Here is a 26,850-nt window from a genome sequence, read left to right on the forward strand (position 1 = left end):
AGGCATTTGTTTGTGCATGCATGTAAACATATCTCCAACATTTATCAAGTTCACTGATAATTATGCGTGCATTTAATAATTACTATTTTAATGAATAATGTAACAAGGACGAAGCATGTAAACTGCGCTGTTTGTTTAGAATGGAATGGATCGCAAATAGATCCGAATTAAGAAACGTACAAAACCATAGTAGAAAATGGGTGGGCACGGACCTAAAATGGGTGGGCCTGGCCCAATGGTAGCGCCGCGGCTGGTCACGGCAGGGTTGACATCAGTGGCATCAAATGCCAGCGTTTCTCTCATATAACACGTATCTGAATGTGATGAACTCATAGCTGTTGTATGTATGACTTCAGTCTGCTTATATGATCCTAACTTATTTTCTCTACTTTCGTAGTATGGAAAAGAGCAGCATGAACATTCTTTTAAAGTTCTCTTTTATTGTTCCACAGATGAACGATTTTCAAACAGGTTTGGACCTAATCGGAGACGATCTTCTGTGTATTATAGTCACGGTGAACCATTGGCGTAATCTTGACTTTAGCAATCTAATTGTTCAGTTATTCATCAACGCTGAGATGTTTACTTTTGTTTGCAATTCCCTAAAATGAGTATTTCTTGTCACGGATGTTCCGGTGATGAAATGATGGTCTGCGGAAATAAAAACGGTTGGTAATTGTAGTCAAAGATGAGGTTAGGTGTACATGAATGGGTTGATGTTTGCGGTTCACGGGTCAGAGGTATGAATCATCTTGCTGACGTTCTTCGGTAGTTTGCATTGCCTTCGGAGGTGCTGTGAGGTCGCGACCCGTGTCAAACACCGCGTTTCACGTGGATGCGTTTAGAAACGATACGTGTGAGAGCATATAAACGCTTGAGATGGTCCTAGTTCTGTCACACGAGAGGAGTCGCTCACAACAGACGTCTGTCTCAAATCAATCCTGCCACTCGACACAATGGTCAGAGAACGCATCTTCCTTCTAACCGTAACCTGCTCCGTCTTGATGTTACTAGTCCGCTGCGATGATTTCCTAGAGATCCGCTCGCCAGGAGATAACATGAAGGCTCAAGAGGAGAAGGAACTGGTGAGGCATCTTTTCTTAGTCAGGAAATCATTCATTCATCATAGCATTGACAGTTAAACTATAAAGGGTAAAAAAAAAAAAAAAAACATTTTACAGATCGAGGCTCTTCAAGAAGTTCTTGAAAAACTGAGAAACAAACAGATTCCCACCGCGGAGAAGAAGTTTGGCTGGGTTCCGTCGGTAAGTCTGTTCATTGGTCATTTGTACACATTAATGTAATTAATTACATAAGCAATAACAATGTGAAATTGGACAATGTGTAACTTGATTATTTACACAATGACATGAAAATAAACAGGATGGAAATAATGAGTTAAAGTTTTTGTTACGTTTTTGTTTTTTTACATATTTTTTATTATGTTATCATACCAATTTCTTTAATTTTATCAGACTTTCTTTTCGTTATCAACTTTTAAAGGGGAACAAACCGACTAATACCTCTAAACATCAATAATTCATCAAATCCATTTCCAATCCTGTTGTTTAAACATTAAGGAACTTGTTTTTCCGAGCTGAAGGGATCCACTAAAGCCGCTAGTTTGAGCACGCCAAATTTCTTTTCTACACCAAAAACTCTACGCAAGAGTCGGTCCATAGACCTTATTCACAGCAGCGTCATCTTTGATGTTTAACGGGAATGAAAGCGAACACTTGAACTTACATTAGCGTGATAAATACTATCTAAAACCATCTTTGGAAAAAACTTATTTGAGGTGTAATTTGATGTTTTAATTTTGCTCGCGTCCCATTAGATTACATGGAGAGGGCGGGGCTTAAGACCTGTACTGCAGCCAGACACCAGGGGGCGATAGACATATCTTGGTTTACTTTACTTTTCAGGATTTATGGCACGAGTCGGACACAAGTGTGCTGCACAAGTCCTGAAAAGTCAAGCCAACATGTGTCGATCGCCCCCTGGTGTCTGGCTGAGGTACAGGTCATTTGTATGCATTTGCATACATGGACATTTTCTTCACAGACACTGCAACGGTTGTGATATGACATCACATGTCTGTTTTCTTAAACATAAAATCAACGAATGAAATCCAGAAAGTAAAAATATAAAATCGACTTCACTTTACTGAAAAATTGCGTTTTTTTAATTCATGTCATGAATGTCATACACCGATTTTTTTTTTTTTTCTATTATTAAAGTCAGTGGCTACCGTCAACTCAATCAAATTTGATTATCAATCAAATATAAAATTTTGAATTTTTTTTTTTTTTTTGGTGAACTATCCCTTTAACAGAATGGGAAGCAATATCGTGAACATAAGAAGATGGTTAAGGTTAAAACATTTTGTTTAGAGAAAGGAAAAATATTCCAAATTATAAACTGCTTAATAAAGAGATTGTTCAAGTTGTATTCAGCACACACTAATGTAATTACAATGTATTGTAAAAACAGTGATGCATTTATCAAGTGTGTGTCAGTGTGATGCAGGCGAGCAGTGTGCGGTGCGGAAAGGCTCTCGCTTCGGGAAGCTGTGCAGTTGTCCAGGAGGAACCAGCTGCAGTTTCTCCATCCTCAAGTGCTTGTGAAAACATCTCCCGCTCTGTCATAAGCCGTTTATTGTGCACATGTTTGTTGTTTCCAGTCACAGTTGTAACATGTTTTATCAAACTGACGCATAAAATAAATGCATGCATTTTTGTATAAATCTCTATTTTTATTCAAAGTCTGATTACTCTGAGAACATGTAAAACATTAAATGTCGTACTACTGTTTCTTATTCTTGTTGACTTTTATAAGAGCTTGCAACTTTATGACCGGCCACAAGGTGGCGCTAAGAGTATTTGTATTTCCTGATGAATATGAATCCTAAATGAATCAGGAGTATGTGTCATATCAGAGGGCATGTTTAAGGTCAGGATCTTTGAACCTCCTAATAATTAAGAGTCTAACTTTAAATAAAAATATTTGCCACACTGCACCAGGTTATTTACACACAGTTTTAACCTCATTTTTAATGCCAATTTGCATGCATTTCATTGCATTGCATATTAAATACTCTCTTTTTTATTCAATGCCACATGAACAGGAGTTATTACATAATAATATTAAAGTTGTCATGAAACATAGGCTAGTCTTTTCCTCCCTATTGTGACGTATATCCGAGTGAAACGGCTCATCAACAAGAACAAATGTGACGAACAAAGTTAGGGAATTACATTTGAAAATATTGCATGATATATATATCCCACAAACTTGTTTATCTCAAAATTCACGCCTGTTGATCATTTTTGTAAGACAGAACAAGAATCGTTAACTCTTTTTTGGTTGTTCCTTTTGTATTACATTCTGGAAAGTATACAATAACAATTGAAGGGAAACAGATTATTACCTATTTTGATTGTAAAGATAGAAATGTATGTAATATTGTAAATCTCTATTTTACTAGGTAAGTTCCATATTCATAAAGCAAAATTTTCCAAATCAAGACCATGCTTTAAATTATTCCAAATTGAAACTGATATATATGTATATTGAGTCTCAGGTAAAAAACTTCCAAGCTTGAGTATATTGGTAAAAAATAAGAAAGCTATGTTAATAACTGATATATACTCAAAACTTTTCAATTAAAAAATCCTTTTATCCTTATAATTATTGAAGGTTTTAAGTCTGTTGTTTTTTATTTTTATAATTTTTTTATTTAATTCATGTTATTTATTGTTTGCTACTTGTAATTATTTGATGTATATTCTTTGTTTATGGACTGTGATAACTGAATGTTTGTAAATTGATTTCTAAATAATAATAAAATAAATAAATAAATAAATAAAAACAAGGACAAATGTAGGGCGGGGCTTGATTTTGTCTGTGGGGAATTGATTGGATGGTGGTGGTTTGCTATTGGCGGATCTCATGTGATTGACAGGTTATAGCCCCGCCTTGTTGGAGAAGAGAAGAGATGAGCTGCGGAGGGGAAGTTATTCTGATTATTAAGATTATGAGGAACATGAATTTAAAATAATAATAATGTGCACCGATAAATCATTTATAATAAATACAGCAATATTCCAAAATATAACACAAACTGTCCATTTTGATTTCATGGATTTTTAAAAAAGTGACATCAGTGACATGTTTTCAGCTCTTTTTTGTTTTTAGTTTGTTAAAAGGATTTATATATAACTTAAAATCATTTCTAAAATAAGAAATTTGGTTAAAAAGAGCCCACTAATGCATATGACATTTTCCTTATAAAATAAATAACTTCACAATGTATTGTTTTTTTGTTTTGTTTCATTTTTTACATTTTTCAGATGGCATTCTAAAAAAGCTCATCAAATGCACAAGTTTTCTTTTAATATGGTTCCAAAATACCAAATTTGCAATCTCTTTATCAGCTGATAGGACACAAATGACGTCAGGCACTATTCCCCGCCCCTCACATGCAAATTGTGGGTGTTTCCCTGAGCGCATCTCGCTTGTAGAGTACCATTGGGTAGTCCGATTCATTAGAGGGGATCGGTTCGTTCGAACGAATCATTTCAATAAACCGGTTCTTTCGAGTCTAAATTGTTAATACCAGAAGTCAACACGCAGCATTTCGCGTTTCTTTGTTTCGCACCTATATTAATATTTGGCTGTTATCACCATCTTTTCGATTAAGTTATATATATAGTGTGAGTTATTGGTTGTATTCAATGAAAATGTGTACCAGATTAATTTGCTCAAACTGCGAGTCCCTGGTTTGGCTTATCAGTTATTCAACCTTTCTGCATATTTGAAAAAAAGAAATCATCTTTGTCTCAAATTCAGTGTTGTTTGTTGCTCCTGTTTTCCTCTCACAGCAAGTTCCCCGTAATGGATCTGGAGAGAATCGATTCGACCGAATCATTAAAAAGAGCCGATTCAAATGAACAATTCGTTTGCGAATCGGACATCGTGAATGTGATAAACTTTGCAACATGGCGGCGGACCACATCGGCGAGTTGGCAAGCATGGAGAACTCCAACCGAAGCGCTCGTCCCGGTTTCTGCAGCGATAAATACTCTCTGCTCGTCATTGTCGGACAGCCCGGTCCGGCTGGATTTGTGGATGTACTAGTGTCCGAGATTGAAAGAGGTAAACATTTGTCTTACTGTGGGATGGTGACTGAATGAGATCCAGCGCGCGCTTCCCTCGCCCATCACTCCGAGTCTACGTCATGAAGAGAAAAAACGCTGAAAACAAACTAGTTTATCAATGCAGCGTCTTCAGAAAACGACGGCAGTCTCTTTTTGTAGCTCTTATTGCTGGAACATTATTATTGTTGTTATTAAAAATGTTGGAATACAACGAGGAAGAACTAATTTTGTAGTTTCATTAAATTTCTGCTGCCAGTTTAATCCTATTATAACTTTAAAATGCATCTCAGTATTGAGGACTGGCTAATATAAAAGGCTGGGTGATATAAATGGGGATGTTTGCTGAGTTTTCATTGAAAGTCTCTTGAAAGCTGTCACATGGCATGGATGTAACCATAATACTAAACTCCAGAGACTCCCTTTTGTTATCATGACCTTGACCTCCTTTCATTTTGTCTGCTGAGTAGGAACTAAAAGAGATGAATGCCCACACAGGGCTCATATACGCGTGTTTACTGTTGAACTGGGCTCTCGGCTTTCAGCAATGCCATAGTCCTGTACACACCGCGAACAAGATGTGTTCCAAGAGCGTTTTGCGAACATTCCATTTAAGTTCTAAAAATGCTATTTTGGAATGTTCTCTGAACGTTCAAACCGTTTAAAAAAATGTTTTACCCACGTTTTATTATTATTGGTTATGAAAAAGATAAGTGAGCATTGAATTTGATCCCTTTGCAAACATTTTGGTAACGTTACTTCTGAATGTTATCCGAATGCACCCCTAAAAGGTGCATAATAGTACCTTAGAGTAGCAATATGTACCTTTGAACATTTCAGGGGTAAATGAGGTACAAAGATGTCCCTTTGTAGGGTTACTTCAGCCAAAAATGAAAATTACCCCTTGATTGTTCTCTCTCTTTAAGCCATCATAGGTGTACATGCCACCTATTCTTTCAGACGAATACAATCAGAGTTTTATAAAAAAAAATATCCTGGCTCTTCCAAGCTTTATAATGGCAGTGAATGTAGGATGAGATTTTTTTTTTCTTACTTGACCCCCACAGAGCCTGTGTTGCACTTTTATCATGGATAGATGCACTTTTATGATGGATAGATGCACTTTAATCATGGATAGATGCACTTTAATGATGGATAGATGCACTTTTATCATGGATAGATGCACTTTTATCATGGATATGATGGACTTTTATCATGGATATGATGGACTTTTATGATGGATAGATGCACTTTTATCATGGATAGATGCACTTTTATCATGGATATGATGGACTTTTATGATGGATAGATGCACTTTTATGATGGATAGATGCACTTTTATCATGGATAGATGCACTTTTATGATGGATAGATGCACTTTTATCATGGATAGATGCACTTTTATCATGGATATGATGGACTTTTATGATGGATAGATGCACTTTTATCATGGATAGATGCACTTTTATCATGGATATGATGGACTTTTATGATGGATAGATGCACTTTTATCATGGATATGATGGACTTTTATGATGGATAGATGCACTTTTATGATGGATAGATGCACTTTAATCATGGATAGATGCACTTTAATGATGGATAGATGCACTTTTATGATGGATAGATGCACTTTAATCATGGATAGATGCACTTTAATGATGGATAGATGCACTTTTATCATGGATAGATGCACTTTAATGATGGATAGATGCACTTTTATGATGGATAGATGCACTTTTATGATGGATAGATGCACTTTTATCATGGATAGATGCACTTTAATGATGGATAGATGCACTTTTATGATGGATAGATGCACTTTTATCATGGATATGATGGACTTTTATGATGGATAGATGCACTTTTATGATGGATAGATGCACTTGGATAGAAGCCAGGACATTTTTGTATATATTCGTCTGAAAGAAGAAAGTCATATACACCTAGGATGGCTTGAGAGGGTGACTAAATCCTGGGCTAATTTTCATTTTTGGGTGAACTATTAACCTTTAAGGGAACTGCCCCTGTGAAAAGCGGTTGTGCAGATAAAAGGTGCAATTTTTGCACTTTTTTTTTCTTTTTTTTCTGAGAGTGAATGTCTAAATAACAGTATGACAACAGACTAAATAACAGTATGCTGTGGCATTTCAAGCCTTCGGTTCATGTCCATGTAGAGCCTTGCCTGTCTGTGCAACAATATATTTTTCTTCTAGCCTCACTGAGGTGGGAATTATGCTATTGGTTTCCCAGTATTTTTATTTTTTTGTGCCAGATTCTTGGCCTCTGGATCCCAGAGCACATAAACAGACCCATGCAGCTCTGCAGAACATAAATAATGCAGCTCATTTACTTCAGCATGGCTTCCCTGTCTGCTAGAGATCTCTGCGGGCCTGCAATCCCCAAATCTGAACGCACACTCTCATCAAGGATAAGCGCAATCGCGCCGCAGCAGATGTGCGTCGATGACTTGTTTTTTCTCTCGGTTGAAAGTCCCTGAAAAGGCGACGCACTTCTTTTGTCGATGGACAGCAGGGTTATATATAGCGAGTCTTGTGTTTGCAGACTCTCCTTCCTCATTGTGCTGGTTTGTGCAGCTCAAAGTTCATCTGTAATGAGTGTGAGGTGCATCTGCTGCGTTGAGAGAGAGCCGTTTCGACACTGTTTGGTTGGTCAGACTGGGAGAAAACACTGGTTAGACATGATCGAGTCATTTTCCTTTTATCATCCGCTTTCCTTTGATTTTCAGTCTCTTTATCTGAGGCTATACACAAGGGCCGTGTGACTGATACACACACATCCTCTTTCTGACTGTTGCCAGCGTTTCCTTCTCTTCCTGGTCAGACGGTGCCGCTTCCACCACAGTGATCTGACAGGAATAAGATGTGTTCTGGTTTAGATGGTGTCAGCATCTTCGGAGAGAAACTGTTGAATCTGGTTGAAACTCTTCAGTTGGTTTAAATCGCCTCAGTTTGGCCCAATTTTTCTGCACCACTTTCATTAAAACACGATCAGCTGCCTTCTTTATTCTCCTAAAAGACACCAGTCCGCAAAATTAAGTGTGCTTGAGGCCGTTTGTTCAACAAACACTCCTCGGCAACTGCATATCAACACCTAGGCTGTAGCAACCAGTGTTGGACAAGCTACTTTGTAAAGTTGTTCTGTAAAGTCCCCCTGTAGTCAATCATTGTATCCCTTACAACTCCTCTTTAATCACCAAAATGACATATTTAAGCATTTTTTTTCCTTGAAATAAATTCGTCATGCCTTAAAACATCTTGACTGTAACTCGACACCCTCGCCTCATTTAGTATGCGCGGTTCTATGAATATGCAAATGAGCCCCGCCTCCACTCACTCACTCAGCTCAGAGATCCACTGGTTGACGATCACACGTTGATCTGATTGGTTTCAAGGTAGTTTGTGACGTCAGAAACACCAGCGATTTCAAAGCGTGTGTTTGAGACTGTCTTTGGTTCACTGCAGTTTAAGGAGGAAATACTCAGCAATGGCGTCGACTTATGAATTTACACATGGTTTGACTTAAAGCACATTAAAAACACCACATAGACACATAAACAACATTAAAAGCTGGATTTTTCACCACAGGGGGACTTTAAAATAAATTGGACTGAAATGCCAGAGTCCCCTAACAAAAAAACTCCAAGCACTAGAAATAAACACAACATAAATTGCATAAAGTAATCAAATGTATAAAAACACTGCATGCATAGTCTTCACTGTGTAAATTAAATATAGGCTACATTTATTCTTATTAAACTTACAAAAGTGATTGATTAGCATTAATAACAGCAAGACCGGCTGCACTGATCCAATATACTTATACGTTTTCCTTCTCAACTGTTTACGTACACTTAAGACATAAATGAACGTTTACTTGCAAAAGACTTGGTCACTTTGACACACAGATATGTGTGTTTAACAGTTCAAGACCAGTTAGGCGTCAAAAAGCACTCGGTTTTCACTTGCTCTATGAGCAGCGGCTTCGTGTCGCACGTTTTTAAGACCGCGCTGACACCGAGACACAGTCTGACCGCGCGCGCATATAGCAAAATGAGTTGTCTTTTAATGCCAACTGTGCTTAAACAGTTTAAAATCACTTGTTTTTAAACCGCGATAGGTAAAAACACATGCAAACGGTAATATTTCGTGACCGCGCAACACATCAGCGTAACCGCGATAGAGGCAATAGTCCTCTAATAGTGTCTGCTGGTGTATCGCCCACCCCTGGTCATGGTCCACCACTGCTGGAAACTCAACAATTGGTGTCTCTTACTAAACCCGAGCTGGTATTTGGCAGTACATGAGAAACCTGAAGTCATTGCAGTAGTAGGGTTCTTCTTAAATGAGTCAGTGCTGGAAAGAGGTCATCTTATTTTGGCTCAAAAAAAAAAAAAAAAACTTTTTCCAGTTTCTTTTGAATTCTGTATTGTGGCTCTTTGGGTTATTTCTGTCCAAAGGACAAAAGTTTGACTTCAACCTCATTTTATAACTTTATTTATATATCCGGAGAAGAAAACATGAGACCTAGCAGCTTTCGCAGAACCTGTGAAGTCTGTGGTTGACCTACTCATTTCTTTCACGGCAGAGGCAGAAAATCTCACCACAGGGTTTCCGCCGGGCATTAAAAAGCATTAAATTGATTTTGCGAAAATTAAGGCCTTAAATAGCATCAAAAAGCATAAAATTTTATCCTACAGGCATTAAAAATTTAGATATAGTTTTGAAGAAAATTGTCTACTATCAGTTTATTTGAATATAGCCTTCATAATTAATCATTTTTATTTGCTGTCGCAAAATATGTGCGTTAGTGTGATTTACGCAGAACCGGTTTGGTGATTGCTTCCGGCCGGAGCAGAAAAAAAAGTGCAAATTACATTAGAAGTGGATATTTAACGCAATTAACGCAGCATCCGTACATTTTTGTTATCCTTTGGCAAGTTTTACATTATATGATCCCGCTCTAATTCATGCTTTGAACCTGAACTTGCCTTGAACAAACAGTAACACCTTCATTCATTCATAAGAAATATGCCATTAAACATAAGTCTGTTTGTTGTTTCTACATTGATTTGGAGATTAACTGTGAAATTATTACATTATAAAATATATAAACTAGATATAAACCTACAAAAATGCAGAACAAAATTGTGATTGAGTAAATTTTTTTAATCGATTGACAGCACATGTAATATTTTGTTATTTATATAATATTTTATTATTTGTATTTATATAATATGTATGTATGTTATTTGTATTTTTGAAAGAAGTCTCTAATGCTTATCAAGGCTGCATTTATTTTATCAGAAATACAGAAAAAAAACGGTAATATTGTGAAATATTATTACAACTTAAAATAATAGTTTTCTATTTGAATATACCTAAAAAAATAATTTATTCCTGTGATCAAAGCTGAATTTTCAGCATCATTACTCCAGTCTTCAGTGTCACATGTGACATCCAGCCTATCACATGATCCTTTAGAAATCATTCTAATATTCTGATTTATTATGAGTGTTGGAAACAGTTCTGCTGCCTAATATATTTGATGAATAAAAGGTTAAAAAGAACTGCATTTATTTAAAAAAAAAAAATTCTAATTATGTAAATCTTCTTTACTATCACTTTTTATCAATTTAACACATCCTTGCTGAATAAAAGTATTGATTTATTTCAAAAAAAGAAAGAATAAAATTACTGACCCCAAATTACTGACTAGTAGTGTATATTGTTGTTACAAAAGATTTCTATTTTTTTTTAAATTTACTTCTTTTTTTTTTTTTGACGTTTTATTCATCAAAGTGTCCTAAAAAAGTATCACAGGTTATGAAAAAATATTAAGCAGCAGAACTGTTTCCAACTTTGATAATGAATCATCATATTAGAATGATTTCTAAAGGATCATGTGATAGACTGGAGTAATGATCCTGAAAATTCAGCTTTGCATCACAGAAATAAATGATAATTTAAATTTTAAAGTATAATAAATTGAAAACCAATTCTTTTTAATTGTAATAATATATCACAATATTACTTGTTTTTTTTTTTTTTCTGTATTTTTGATCAAATAAATGCAGGCTTGATGAGCAGAAGAAACCTCTTTCAAAAACATTAAAAATAGTAATGTTTCCAAACTTTTGACCTGTACTGTATGTATATTATGTATATGTATACTATATATATGTATATGTGTATATGTGGTTAGTGTCATGTATGGCATTAAACATTTTTAAAATGGCATTAAAAAAGGCATTACATTTTATTTGAAGACGCCTGCAGAAACCCTGCACCAGGAGGGTTATAAATAGTCTGTGTCACTGTCTCTTGTCCCGTGGACCACAGGATGATGTGGACGTTGAATGTGGTCGATGAATAATTGAGCTTCCGCATGTGTTGACTGAAGTCTGACTGGGCTGGATTTGTCTCTGCACAGGTGTTCGCTCGTGGGACGTCGACCTGACCGCCTGCAACATAGACGAACAGCTCAAACTGTTTATTTCAAGACACTCCGCTTGCTTCTCTGAGGACCTCAAAGGTAAGAAGCTAACAATATATGAAAGATTCACCCTTGTGTTGTTTTGGCATTTTCATTTTGGGGGGTGATCTGTGGAATTTTGTGGGATGGAAAAGAATATGACATGGGAAGAAATAATATTCCAATGATTTTGTGGTCTTTGTTTTAGTTTTTTTCACTGCTCTATAAAACTTTGCGTTCGGACAAAAATTATTGGGGCAACGCAAAAGATTTGCAAGCAGAGTTTCATGGGGGAACTAAAAACTTTGTGCAAATGAACGCAACGTTTCATGGTGAACACAAAAGTTTTCGTGAGCGAACGCAGTTTCAGTTTTTGTGAGCGAACGCAAAAAGATTTTGTGAGCGAACGCGACGTTTCATGGGGGAACGCAAAGGTTTTTGTGAGCGAACGCAAAGTTTCATGGGGGAACGCAAAGGTTTTTGTGAGCGAACGCAAAGTTTCATGGGGGAACGCAAAGGTTTTTGCGAGAGAATGCAAAGTTTCAGTTTTTGTGAGCGAATGGAAAGTTTCGTGGGGGAACGCAAAAGATTTTGTGAGCGAACGCAAAGTTTCGTGGGGGAACGCAAAGGTTTTTGTGAGCGAACGCAAAGTTTCGTGGGGGAACGCAAAGGTTTTTGTGAGCGAACGCAAAGTTTCGTGGGGGAACGCAAAGGTTTTTGCAAGAGAATGCAAAGTTTCAGTTTTTGTGAGCGAATGGAAAGTTTCGTGGGGGAACGCAAAAAGATTTTGTGAGCGAACGCAAAGTTTCAGTTTTTGTGAGCGAACGCAAAGTTTCATGGGGGAACGCAAACGTTTTTCGTGAGCGACCGCAAAGTTTCATTGGGTAACGCAAAAGTTTTTGCGAGAGAATGCAAAGTTTCAGTTTTTGTGAGCGAATGGAAAGTTTCATGGGGGAACGCAAACGTTTTTCGTGAGCGACCGCAAAGTTTCATTGGGTAACGCAAAAGTTTTTGCGAGAGAATGCAAAGTTTCAGTTTTTGTGAGCGAATGGAAAGTTTCGTGGGGGAACGCAAAAAGATTTTGTGAGCGAACGCAAAGTTTCAGTTTTTGTGAGCGAACGCAAAGTTTCATGGGGGAACGCAAACGTTTTTCGTGAGCGACCGCAAAGTTTCATTGGGTAACGCAAAAGTTTTTGCGAGAGAATGCAAAGTTTCAGTTTTTGTGAGCGAATGGAAAGTTTTGTGGGGGAACGCAAAAGATTTTGTGAGCGAACGCAAAGTTTCAGTTTTTGTGAGCGAACGGAAAGTTTCATGGGGGAACGCAAACGTTTTTCGTGAGCGAACGCAAAGTTTCATGGGGGAACGCAAAGGTTTTTGCGAGAGAATGCAAAGGTTCAGTTTTTGTGAGCGAATGGAAAGTTTCGTGGGGGAACGCAAAAAGATTTTGTGAGCGAACGCAAAGTTTCAGTTTTTGTGAGCGAACGCAAAGTTTCATGGGGGAACGCAAAGGTTTTTGTGAGCGAACGCAAAGTTTCATGGGGGAACGCAAAGGTTTTTGCGAGAGAATGCAAAGTTTCAGTTTTTGTGAGCGAATGGAAAGTTTCGTGGGGGAACGCAAAAGATTTTGTGAGCGAACGCAAAGTTTCGTGGGGGAACGCAAAGGTTTTTGTGAGCGAACGCAAAGTTTCGTGGGGGAACGCAAAGGTTTTTGTGAGCGAACGCAAAGTTTCGTGGGGGAACGCAAAGGTTTTTGCAAGAGAATGCAAAGTTTCAGTTTTTGTGAGCGAATGGAAAGTTTCGTGGGGGAACGCAAAAAGATTTTGTGAGCGAACGCAAAGTTTCAGTTTTTGTGAGCGAACGCAAAGTTTCATGGGGGAACGCAAACGTTTTTCGTGAGCGACCGCAAAGTTTCATTGGGTAACGCAAAAGTTTTTGCGAGAGAATGCAAAGTTTCAGTTTTTGTGAGCGAATGGAAAGTTTCATGGGGGAACGCAAACGTTTTTCGTGAGCGACCGCAAAGTTTCATTGGGTAACGCAAAAGTTTTTGCGAGAGAATGCAAAGTTTCAGTTTTTGTGAGCGAATGGAAAGTTTCGTGGGGGAACGCAAAAAGATTTTGTGAGCGAACGCAAAGTTTCAGTTTTTGTGAGCGAACGCAAAGTTTCATGGGGGAACGCAAACGTTTTTCGTGAGCGACCGCAAAGTTTCATTGGGTAACGCAAAAGTTTTTGCGAGAGAATGCAAAGTTTCAGTTTTTGTGAGCGAATGGAAAGTTTTGTGGGGGAACGCAAAAGATTTTGTGAGCGAACGCAAAGTTTCAGTTTTTGTGAGCGAACGGAAAGTTTCATGGGGGAACGCAAACGTTTTTCGTGAGCGAACGCAAAGTTTCATGGGGGAACGCAAAGGTTTTTGCGAGAGAATGCAAAGGTTCAGTTTTTGTGAGCGAATGGAAAGTTTCGTGGGGGAACGCAAAAAGATTTTGTGAGCGAACGCAAAGTTTCAGTTTTTGTGAGCGAATGCAAAGTTTCATGGGGGAACGCAAACGTTTTTCGTGAGCGACCGCAAAGTTTCATTGGGGAACGCAAAAGTTTTTGTGAGAGAATGCAAAGTTTCAGTTTTTGTGAGCAAACGGAAAGTTTCATGGGGGAACGCAAAAGATTTTGTGAGCGAACGCAAAGTTTCATTGGGGAACGCAAAAGTTTTTGTGAGAGAATGCAAAGTTTCAGTTTTTGTGAGCGAGCGCAAACTTTCATGACGGAAAGCAAAAGTTTCAGTTTTTGTGAGCGAACGCAAAGTTTCATTGGGGAACGCAAAAGTTTTTGTGAGCGAACGCAAAGTTTCATTGGGGAACGCAAAAGTTTTTGCGAGAGAATGCAAAGTTTCAGTTTTTGTGAGCGAACGCAAAGTTTCATTGGGGAACGCAAAGGTTTTTGTGAGCGAACGCAAAGTTTCATGGGGGAACGCAAAGGTTTTTGTGAGAGAATGCAAAGTTTCAGTTTTTGTGAGCGAATGGAAAGTTTCGTGGGGGAACGCAAAAGATTTTGTGAGCGAACGCAAAGTTTCATGGGGGAACGCAAACGTTTTTCGTGAGCGACCGCAAAGTTTCATTGGGGAACGCAAAAGTTTTTGCGAGAGAATGCAAAGTTTCAGTTTTTGTGAGCGAATGGAAAGTTTCGTGGGGGAACGCAAAAAGATTTTGTGAGCGAACGCAAAGTTTCAGTTTTTGTGAGCGAACGGAAAGTTTCATGGGGGAACGCAAACGTTTTTCGTGAGCGACCGCAAAGTTTCATTGGGGAACGCAAAAGTTTTTGCGAGAGAATGCAAAGTTTCAGTTTTTGTGAGCGAATGGAAAGTTTCGTGGGGGAACGCAAAAGATTTTGTGAGCGAACGCAAAGTTTCAGTTTTTGTGAGCGAATGGAAAGTTTCATGGGGGAACGCAAACGTTTTTCGTGAGCGACCGCAAAGTTTCATTGGGTAACGCAAAAGTTTTTGCGAGAGAATGCAAAGTTTCAGTTTTTGTGAGCGAATGGAAAGTTTCGTGGGGGAACGCAAAAGATTTTGTGAGCGAACGCAAAGTTTCAGTTTTTGTGAGCGAACGGAAAGTTTCATGGGGGAACGCAAACGTTTTTCGTGAGCGACCGCAAAGTTTCATTGGGGAACGCAAAAGTTTTTGCGAGAGAATGCAAAGGTTCAGTTTTTGTGAGCGAATTGAAAGTTTCGTGGGGGAACGCAAAAAGATTTTGTGAGCGAACGCAAAGTTTCATTGGGTAACGCAAAAGTTTTTCGTGAGCGACTGCAAAGTTTCATTGGGGAACGCAAAAGTTTTTGCGAGAGAATGCAAAGTTTCAGTTTTTGTGAGCGAACGGAAAGTTTCATGGGGGAACGCAAACGTTTTTCGTGAGCGACCGCAAAGTTTCATTGGGGAACGCAAAAGTTTTTGCGAGAGAATGCAAAGTTTCAGTTTTTGTGAGCGAATGGAAAGTTTCGTGGGGGAACGCAAAAAGATTTTGTGAGCGAACGCAAAGTTTCAGTTTTTGTGAGCGAATGGAAAGTTTCATGGGGGAACGCAAACGTTTTTCGTGAGCGACCACAAAGTTTCATTGGGGAACGCAAAAGTTTTTGCGAGAGAATGCAAAGTTTCAGTTTTTGTGAGCAAACGGAAAGTTTCATGGGGGAACGCAAAAGATTTTGTGAGCGAACGCAAAGTTTCATTGGGGAACGCAAAAGTTTTTGTGAGCGAGCGCAAACTTTCATGACGGAAAGCAAAAGTTTCAGTTTTTGTGAGCGAACGCAAAGTTTCATTGGGGAACGCAAAAGATTTTGTGAGCGAACGCAAAGTTTCATTGGGGAGCGCAAAAGTTTTTGCGAGAGAATGCAAAGTTTCAGTTTTTGTGAGCGAGCGCAAACTTTCATGACGGAAAGCAAAAGTTTCAGTTTTTGTGAGTGAACGCAAAGTTTCGTTGGGGAACGCAAAAGTTTTTGCAAGAGAGTATAAAAATAATTATATGAATGAATGTAATTATATTATTCCTCCTTTTTTGATCAGTAGTGAATAGATGTTTGTAAAGAGAGAACAGATATGTAGGCCTGAAACTTTTTATCATGAATCAGCGAAAATGAGGAAACCAACATGTCCTTGCACAAACTGTGTAAACGTCCCCTCCAGTCCGGTTGAAGACTGGAGTGGGGCAGAAAAGACCAACAGCTGACCGAACAGCTGAACTTCTCCAGGCCCAAGTCATCTTTAATACTTCATATTCAAGCCGCGCTGCTCAAGGGAATCCTTTATAACCCTGTTTAGTGTGTGTGCTGTGTATTCTTCCTCGGCCCTGAATCATCTCAAGGCGTGGTGATGTGATTCTGCATCTCTGATGCTTTGTTCTGATGCCGAGTGCGAGTGATCGTTCCTGGCGTCTGATGATGGCTGCTTTTGCTTTGCCCTCAGCAATGACGACACCAATGAAGTCTGACTTCCTATTCTGTCTCATGGGTGTATATTAATGTCCAGTGGATTTTCAGGCCTGTCTTGATTTTCAGATCCTGTCATGACCATTTCATTATCTTGTGTTAGTGAAATGCGGTTAACGCACAGATGAAACAGTCAAGCCAGTTTGCATTTCTCCTGTCACCTGCATGTAAAGTTTTGACAGCTTTGCTGAAGTAGGTCAGGATGGACAATGATGGTCTTTTAAGCACGGTCATACAGTGAGGATTAAATCAGCAATGTCACAAATTTAGTGACCAGCTGCCGCCATCCTGGCTGTGAGCCGTTAACTGCTGGTTGTTGTTATTAAAAAGTCAGTCTGTACTGGTTACACTGGGGGGGGAGAAATGGTGTAGAAACCAGTTTCACTTGGAAATTGCTAGTAAATGCCACAAATATTTAAAAAGAATTGTCAAGTTGAATTAAATGAGATTTTGAAGTAGAAAGATGGCAATAGTGTTTTCTTGTCAAACGCATTCAAACAATCTGTGTTATTTACAAATTAGTTACATTTCTGTGTAGTGTCTTGGTTGAGGTTACAGAACAATGTTTTCTTTGTGCCGTTTTGATCGAGATATTCCTCATTATTCCTCACTTATGTTATGATGAATCTAGTTTGGGCTTGGCTGAGCGATGTGTGACGGTTTATAGTGTGTAATGGAGAAAACGGCTTTGCTCTTTTAAACTGCAGATGGCCTGTGTTCACACAGCTGTCGATGGGCTTCATTAATACATGCTTATAATAGTACAATAAATAAAATAATGGTTGCGCTGTGTCCTTTCACATGTAATGTAAACCAGGACTGGTTTACATTACATGTGAAAGGACACAGTGCAACCATTATTTTATTTATTGTACTATTATAAGCATGTATTAATATTTGAAATGTTATATTTTCAGCTTTCATTTTAATTTGTTTTGTTTACTTTTTTTTGTGTGAAATATTCATGTTTTATATTTTAGTATTATAATTTGAATAATAAAATGTTGTTATCATTTATGTAGTTAAATATTTTAGTTTTAGTAATTTTAATACTTCAACTTTTGTTATTTAGTTGCGAAGATGACATTTCTATTTTTCGTTCATGTAATATTTCTTTTATTTCAGCTTTTAATTGACGAAAATGCAATGAAACTAAAAACAACAAAACTCATTATAAACAGTGATTCTGTCTACACAGATCTCAGACAGTAAACTGATGCTTCGTTTGATTTTTGACGTACTGACATGGACAAATGCTTTTCATCGGGCGTTTGTCGCTTCCAGTGTAGACATGTCCGGTGTAGGGTTAGCGTTAAAGACCCAAATAAAGGCAAGAAAACGAGTCTTTCTATGAAACTGTTCTTGCACATATAGCTTAATAACTTCGATAACCGATGATTTAAATGTTTACCTTTTTAACTCAGGATTTACTAGATTATATATAATAATGTTTGGGTCACACTTTATATTAGGTGGCCTCAACTACTATGTACTTAACCATTTGATACAATTTACTTATTGTGTACTGTGGTGTGTTGTAATTACATTTAAAGTGATTGACTTTAACTTTACCCTTAACAATGATCTAATTGTAGTTTAGGCCAGCTAATATAAAGTGTGACAAATTTATATGTATATATAAATTACATTGCGCAACTTAAGGTGTGCATTTAATTTACTGGTTTATTTATTCACAGGCTATGCTTACTATAATTCCAGCAAAATACCATTGCTTTGTTGTCGTGTAAACATGCCTTAGCCTTATTTTACATCAATGTACTAAAAATGGGAACGTCTCTCCTTTGCATTTTTCACGTAGGCTACAGACGACAACGTCATCAAAACGATCCCCGTTCACACGGATCTGTGAAAACGCTGTATTATTCATGCCTGGCCAGTAGGTGGCGATGTTACTTTGTAAAGAAACACTAAGTGCCTATAGGCTGAACACATAATACACATGCGCATGACGTCAGCGTTTTCACAGATTCACGTTTTTGTAGTTTACAAAGAGACGATAAAACGGTATCGTTTTCACAAACTTGCACTTTGAAACACGTTTTCAAAGTTTGCCGGTTCAGGCCTCCTGTCGTGTAAATGAACGACTCGCCAAAGCGACCGTTTTTGTAGAAAACAGTGTTGTGTAAACCGCCCCTAAGATAAGATGTCTTGGATGTTATACCGAATGTAAAAGAGTCTCCCTGATCTGAACTTCCCCTCCGGCTCAAACTGTTCTTTTCGTGGACGTCACCTCTCAGAGGAATCCGCTCGAAGGACCCGTCTATATCTGTAAACCTCTCTGTGCCCAGAACAACACAGCCTTTCACTGCAGCACAAACAGACCGAAACATTTTTCTTTGTGTCGTTTAAGAATTAATAATTCGTTTGTGCCTTTTAGATCACAGGGAGCTCAAGCTTTCGGTGTTTTGATTTGGCTTGTACAATGAAGGCACTGTGTTGAAGCGTTCGGGACCAGCAGGGGGAAAACTTCATTACCTCCGTCTCCTGTCCCTGAAGACATTGGCAGCATCTTTCACACAATGTTTTTTTTTTTTTTTTTTTTGGGCTTACGTCCGGCTGAATGGGACAGGTATATACACTGTCCCAGTCATTTCCAGGCACATATGCTGACTAATCCTGACTAATCATTGAGCAGCTGTTCAGGAATGCCAGTCTATCTCTTGTCAAGCTGTTTTATCCTGTACCTGGACACTGATTTATTTCCACAGTGCGTCTATAATGGTATTGTAAGGTATAATCAAACGCTTTTGAATTATAAAACCCCATTAGTGAGTCTTTTTGTCCCTCATGGGTTCCCAGCTTTCCCGTCTGATAGATGTTTGGGTTCTGTATACTTTTTAGCAGTAGTGACTCTTTTCCCCAAGACCAAAGAGACTCTGTTTCTGGAGATCTGCCTCAATCTAGAGAAAAGATTCATTTTCAAGTTGTATTTTTATTAACCAAGTAACATTTAACAAAGATCAATATACTTAATAGTGCTCAAAGTCCGATTGTAGCGTTTTATTGTCTTTACTTTATGGTATTGTTCATATTTGCCCCAAACAGCTGTTTTTTTGTTTGTTTGTTTTTTTTGTATGTAGGTTCAGTGTTTTTAGTTTTATTAGTTTGTGTTCAAGTTTAATGCTGCCATGCTGATTGAGATCTTCCTCTAACTATATAATTTGATTGTCTAAAAAGACAAGTTTGGGGACACCTGATGATTACAGCAACAGGGCATTCCTACTCTTCTGGGAAGGCTTTCCACAAGATTTTGGTGAGTGTCTGTGGGATTTTCTTTTTCTTTTTCCATTTAATCCAGTGGAGCATTTGTGAGGTCAGGCACTGATGTCGGCCTGTCTCGTAATCTCCGTTCCAGTTCATCCCAAAGCTGCTGGACGGGGTTGAGGTCAGGGTTCAGTGCTGGCCAGTCAGAACCTCCACACCAAACTCATCGAAACATGTCTTTATGGACCTTATTTTGTGCACTGGAGCGCGTGCTGGAATAGAAAATGGCCTTCCCCAAACTGTTCCCAAAAGTAGCATTATCCAAAATGTCTTGGGTATGCTGAAGGATTACGTTTTCCTTTCACTGGAAGTAAGGAGCCAAGCCCCTGAAAAACAACCCCGCACCATGATCCCCCCTCCATCAGACATTACAGTTGACCCAAAGCAGTCAAGCTGGTACCGTTCTCCTGGCACCCGCCAAACCCAGACTCGTCCGTCAGACTGTCAAATGGAGACGCATTACTCGTCACTCTACAGAATGGGTTTTCACTGCTTGAGTCCAGAAGCGCTGTGCTTTACACCACTGCATCCCACGCTTGGTGAAGTGAGGCTTGCTTGCAGCTGCTCGGCCATAGAAACCCACTCCGTGACGCTCCCGCCGGCGCCGCACAGTTCATGTGCTGATATTGATGCTAGTGGAAGTGTGTAACATTGCGCTGGCGACTTTTACACACTATGGCCTCGTTTACACTGCAGGTCTTGATGCCCAATTCTGATTTGTTGCCTATATCCGAATTATTTCTTTATTTTATTTTTTGACCGTCTGTTAATGCCTGGTTCAGATTATACGATTTTAGCCCGATTTCGGCTCGATCCGTTTGACGTAGGGTGTCGTGGGGATTTGTAAACGACAACGGGCGTCAGGACGCAAGATTCGATCGCTTCATCTCGTATAGTGTGTCATAGTGGCCGACAACCGACGTCGCGTCTGCGATGCTTCACGACATCACGATAAAAAGACTAGCATATTACTACCACGACGGTTCCGTCGCGAGTGAGTGTGTATGTGTGTGTGTGAGACAGCACGTGATGACTGGTCGGAAAGCAACGTGTAGGCCAGGCATTCTCAACCCTGGTCCTGGAGGGCCACTGTCCTGCAGAGTTTAGGTCCAACCTTGATCAAACTCACCTGCCTGTAGCTTTCCAGTAATCCTGAAAGGCTTAATTAGCTTAATTAGCTGGCTCAGGTGTGTTTGATCAAGGTTGGACCTAAACTCTGCAGGACAGTGGCCCTCCAGGACCAGGGTTGAGAATGCCTGGTGTAGGCTGACATAGGGCTGCACAATATATCGAAAAATTATCGTTAACGCTATAATAGTATATGCGATATCCGTTTCGCAGAGAGGTGCGATAAATTGCATTTATTTTATGTGCCAAGCGTTTGTGTGATGCATGCATAGGTTGTTTATCCAAATTCGACCAATCAAATGGGGGCTTACTATCTTTAAACCCGCCTCCCCAGTAGGTGCTATTATGCTATTGGCTAGATCGGGCCCAAAGGGGAACCTAGTGGCTCAGAGCAGAGAGAGGAAAATAAAAACTAATGACGGGAGTAGAAACAAGCGAGGAGAATGACAACAGCGAAGAACCTGTGCCTTAAGAGAACTGTACGTCTGAAATATGGCAATATTTTGGCTTCAATAGAGAAGACGTGTCATAAATGCAGGTACTGTGAAAGGGGCCGTTCACATATCGCGTCTTAAAAACACATGGAAAGCGCGCCCGCGCCGCTATCTCCTCCTTTCCACAAGCGCTTGCGTCTGTCGTTGCTATGCAACCATGACCTGCGTGAGCTTGCGGAATTTGAGCGCAAAAAACACGATATGTGAACATAAGTGACGGTGTCACTAAGTCGTGCCGAAAAATGTTGGCCACGTCGAGAGGAAACTAATCTCCACAGTCATCTGGAACGCCACCTTAGGGAGATATATGAAGACTTCAGAAAGTGTAAGCCCAAATCTACCAAAACTGCTAATGCCAAGTAACAATAAGAGTTTCACAGACAACCATTAATCAGAGTGTTGCATGTGTAACGTTAACTCCTTATGAAAAAAACTGAGATATTCTTCTGAAGATCATATTCTTGATGTTTATATAAATATATAAATGATAAAAAAAATTTGTAATAAAAATAGCATTTCTCTAGGGTAATCACAATACTCAACAACAATATCGCATATCGCATATTTTCCCAGTATCGTGCAGCCCTAGTCGGACATGTTTCTTGTCCACGGCAAGATTTTAGGAGTCAAAATCGCGTAATCTGACACCGTGACTATCGTAACAGACAAAAAAAATCGTGTAATCTGAACCGGGCATTACACGTTCTTTCAATTGTGACCCATATCTGAATCATGTGTTTACTCTTGTCATACTGCTGTATCTGAAACATCACGCATGCTTAAAGGGGGATCTTGCACAGATGGACGAACGAGAAATGAGCTTGATGCTAGCTTTGCGCTATATCGAAGTTCGCCAAACATCACCATGATTTTGAGGCGGAGGAGGAAAGGGGCCATCATCAATGCATTGCATATTGTGGCGGGCCTTAACGAGGAGCAGTGGGTCCGAAACTTTAGGATGAGCAAGCCAACCTTTGATATGTTGTCAACGTTTGTCCACATTCCTCTCCGACGACGACACAACGTTTCGTTTGTGCCATCCGTCCCTTTGCAGATCCGCGTCGGGGTTTCTCTCGTCATTGTACTGCGGAGACGTAGCCTAATGCCTCAGTCACATTGGCACATATCTGACTTATTTCCACATATGAATGAGGCCTGAAACCGATCTCGAAATATCCGAATGCATGCGTTTTTTCCCCCGTTTACACGGTCATAGAACACATCCGATCTGTGTCACATATGAGCACAAAATCTGAATTGGGTCACGTGTAAACGAGGCCTGTCAGCGCTCATGGTCTTCTGCACTGTGGCCGAGTTGCTGCTGTTCTTAAACACTTCCACTTTCCAATGAAACCCCTCACAGTTGAGCGAGACATATCTAGCAGGGATGACATTTCAAGAGCTGACTAATCACAGTGTCACGCTTGAGGTCACTGAGCTCTTCAGAACGACACAGTGTTTTCACTAATGTGTGTAAATGCAGACTGCATTGGCTAGGTGTTTGATTTTACAGACCTGAAACACATGAAGTCAATAATTAAGAGATGTGTCCCAATACTTTTGTCCATATAGTGTATTAACATCCCCATTAGTAACTTTTTTTTTTCTCAATAGTGTGACTGTAGTTCAGCTGTAGAGCAGCCGGTCCCGCCGGTATGTTGTGAAAGCTAGCACCAGAGAGATCAGATTAAACCCCTCACACCCATTCACAAAAAGTGACGGAGAACAGGACCAGCTGGGAGCATGTGCTTATCTGAGCCCCAGTACTCTTGATCATGTCCCATACACAACACGAATAGTACTGTTATTTCCATATGCTGTTGTGCTTCTGTCGTCGGCCACATGTCTCTGCTCTGAGAGCTGTCGCAGTTTCAGTCAGCGCTGCGGTTGTTTGTGTGTTTGGGGAAGGGCAGCCACAGCATATAATCGCTGTTAGATAAGATCATCAGAGATACGCTGAAGGGAGTCGAGGAAAGCTTTCGCTGGAGTTTATCATTCTGGTAAACAACAACAGTACTGGGACACGGTTTCTGCAGGTGCCGTATTCATGCCCTTGATTTCTAACTGAAGTATGGATTTGCTTTGGCACTTTGCACCAGAATTCAAACATTGAATACGCCTAGAAGGATTCAAGAATGTGTTTTAATATTTTAAAATTGAAGCTTTCAAACACATATTTTACACTATAAAATAATTATATGATCAAACATATTTAGGGCTGTGAAACGATTAGCCTATTATATTGTGTGTATAAATACACACACACACACACACACGCATATATTTAAGAATTTTTTTTATATTTCTATATATGAAATATTTCTATATAATAAATTATATATACGTGCAAATATTTCTATATATGTTTATTATATATATGCATGTATATATGCATGTGTGTGTATTTTATTTATATATATATGCATCCACTAGTCTTTTCTAGCATATAAAATTCAATAGGTTTACATTTTTATGTTATGTCATTAAAATATCATGTGATGTTGCCATCAAATGAAAAGTGATAAAATATTTCTTTACACTTTGACAACATACGAATGTAGACCTCTTGAACAACACTTTTGAAATATTTTTCATGTATTATTTTTTTTAAATATTCATACATTTTTAGACAGTTTCTCCAAATGACATTTTCCAAACTAAAGTAATCTTGCCTTTTCATGGAAAATGTATAATTTTTTTCTGATATCCTAAAAGACCACATGACCTTCTGCCAGAGTCCTCTCTATGATATAATTTCCTGTTTTGTCTCGAGTTTCTTCTCTTTGAATGAATTGATCCCATTAAAGGCTAGATATGTCCTGCATGTATTGATGCAATATGTCGACTATATATGACTATTATTGGTTGTGTTCAGTGTAGATTTTACATGTTTTAAAAAATATTGAGACTTAAGTTTAATTTTAGTCATTTTGTTATGGGCTTTTGTCATTACATTCATTTATTACATAAATTTTTTTTTTTTTTTTTTTCGGTTTTAGTTAGTTTTAGTTAATTTATTTCCAGGTAATAATTTTAGTGCTTCAACTTAAACTTATTTCTGTTTATTGCCAAGGCAACATTTCCAAGGCAGCATTAGGCCTATTTATATTTAGATTGTATTGTCCGCATTCTTTAACACAAACATATTTAATATTTTTTGTTACTGATAATAGCTCTGGTTGCATCCTTTAATTTTTAATTTAAAGGACCCACACCTGTGCAGTTGAGCGGCTCCAGTGCCTCCACTTTCATTTGTTATTCTGGAGACCTAGATATTGTTTGTCAATTTGTCTGTTGACTGATAGAGGCTGCAAAGATGTTGTCATAGCTCAGCGTCTGCTACAGGAAGGAAGGAGAGGCCTTCCTACCATGTGTTTTCGACTCGTCATGGTGCCGAGCAGAAGGCTAGAGTTACCTTCGGCTCACGTTTGCTCATTGTTTGTGGAGAAGACAGGAACATGTCACGCAGCTAGTCTTCTTAAACATCCTTTTTCTGACCCCTTTAACGTCCTGTACTTCCTAATCCACAGCTTGAAAAAAATGAAAATACAAGTTTGAGGAAGTAAAGTAGAACCTTTCATCTAGAGCAATAAACCCACATGATGATATTTGCTGCTGTGGTTTTGGACTTCACACCATTCGGATCAGGAAATCTTCAAACTTATGCAACCTGCGCCAGCGCCATAGCTCAATGTGTACGAGCTCATAGACTGTCTGTTATTTCCATTAAATTGTCACTGTGCTGTGGCCACTGTGTGTATCTGTACATACTCAATTAAAATAATCACCTAGTGTTCATGGACTAACGTTTTTAAAAGATCTCCCACTCTGTCTCCATCCACAGGCCAGAAGACACTGCAGCACAGCGGGGATGTGCTAGAGACCCAGGTGATCGTTAACCCATCTCATGATTTGGTTTGTTCAGAGGTGAGTGTCTTAAGTGCTTTGTGTAGTTTGCAACACACTAATATCATCACATGCTTAGCATAACTAGTAGAGTTGTCAAAGTGGCCAAATTCATATTTCTGTCTTAAATATTAGCTATATTCGAATTCTGAAGACAATATTAAGAGGAAAAAGTACTGTATCGTCCCCTATGCACACAAGGGGGTACAAGAAAATAAACCAAATCAAGCATCGTATCTTTTATTGATATTGACATTCACTTTTTAAAATGCCTTCACTTTTGAAACGAGTGCTCTTAAATAAAATATAATTTCCTTAATGTGCATGCAAGGGAAATTAGGTTACAATAGTGCATAAAACTGTGTATGTGCATCAGTAACCAGAGAAAACACGCTTCAACAGACTGCGTAGTGTAACCAGGGTGGCCGCGGGTCCTTAAAAAGTCTTAAAATGTCTTAAATAAAGTTTTCCTAATAAAAGGCCTTAAAAAGTATTAAAATGCCTTAAATTCAGATTCAATAGGTCTTAAATATTTCTGGTCACGTTAACACTAAAATGTATCCAGTCTGACGGACCTAATGTCCGTCAAATAACCAGTGAAGCATCGAATCGCGAGAATGATTCAGATTTTATTACATATTAAACAGCTATTGATAATGATAATGTAGGCTTTTTTTTGGTAACCCTGTTGAGGCTCGCACTGCTTGTCTCTGTGATAGATTTTATAGGAAGAAATCAAAACAAATGAGCATAACGGCAAACACAAAAAAACTCCCAGAAGAAACATACTGAGGTAAAAATTCTAAATGTTGAGTTTTTTTATTTATAACATGTGATATAGTTAAGTAACATAACATGACGGGAGCAATTTTGCTGAATATTCTCACGACTGCAAATGTTACATTGATTTTAGTTCAATAAACAAGTAGTGAATATTAAATTATTTCAATTACTTAGGTTAAATATTACATATACGCATGTAATATAAGGTGTATTTCCATCGCAGGTTTGGTCTTAAATTTCATTCAAAGTGGCATTAAAAAGGTCTTAAAAAGTCTTAAATTTAACTTGTTTATATCTGTAGACACCCTGGTAACGTTACTACATGAACACAAAATAGCAAACTTGCCATTCAGAAACAATCCACATCTACTCACGACACATCTACATATTGTTTGTCTAAAACACAATCATCATCATCATCATGTCTCGCGCACCACACACCAAAAATTCGAATGAACGGTTTTTGCACTCGTATATGCAGCTTTTTTTTATTAAATTTAATGAATATTCGAAATGCGCATTTTTATTCAACGGCCCTAATAACTAGTTTACCTGGAGCAGGGCTGCTAATATAAAACTTAGCAACATTGTGAATATCACTTTGATGTTAATTATCTTTTTATTGGGCAAATAAATC

General features: G+C 38.6%; 2 protein-coding genes across 2 annotated transcripts in view; both read left to right on the top strand.

Moving 5' to 3' along the window:
- Positions 1-821: 821 nt before the first annotated feature.
- On the top strand, positions 822-2,759 carry LOC311296288 (cocaine- and amphetamine-regulated transcript protein). Its single transcript, XM_084417992.1, has 3 exons — positions 822-1,085; positions 1,182-1,265; positions 2,520-2,759. Exons 1-3 carry the CDS (start codon positions 957-959, stop codon positions 2,625-2,627), a joined length of 321 nt encoding a protein of 106 aa, XP_084274118.1. The 5' UTR covers positions 822-956; the 3' UTR covers positions 2,628-2,759.
- A 2,206-nt stretch (positions 2,760-4,965) lies between these two features.
- Positions 4,966-26,850, top strand: part of map1sa (microtubule-associated protein 1Sa) — a 28,619-nt gene continuing 6,734 nt past the window's right edge. The window contains exons 1-3 of the mRNA XM_084416287.1: positions 4,966-5,157; positions 11,610-11,711; positions 25,369-25,451. Of these exons, the coding sequence (XP_084272413.1) occupies positions 5,001-5,157; positions 11,610-11,711; positions 25,369-25,451 (342 nt within the window). The 5' untranslated portion in view covers positions 4,966-5,000. The remainder of the gene's footprint in view (positions 5,158-11,609; positions 11,712-25,368; positions 25,452-26,850) is intronic.

The sequence above is a fragment of the Rutilus rutilus genome (assembly GCF_951802725.1).
Source record: "Rutilus rutilus genome assembly, chromosome: 8".
In the NCBI taxonomy this organism is placed as follows: domain Eukaryota; kingdom Metazoa; phylum Chordata; class Actinopteri; order Cypriniformes; family Leuciscidae; genus Rutilus; species Rutilus rutilus.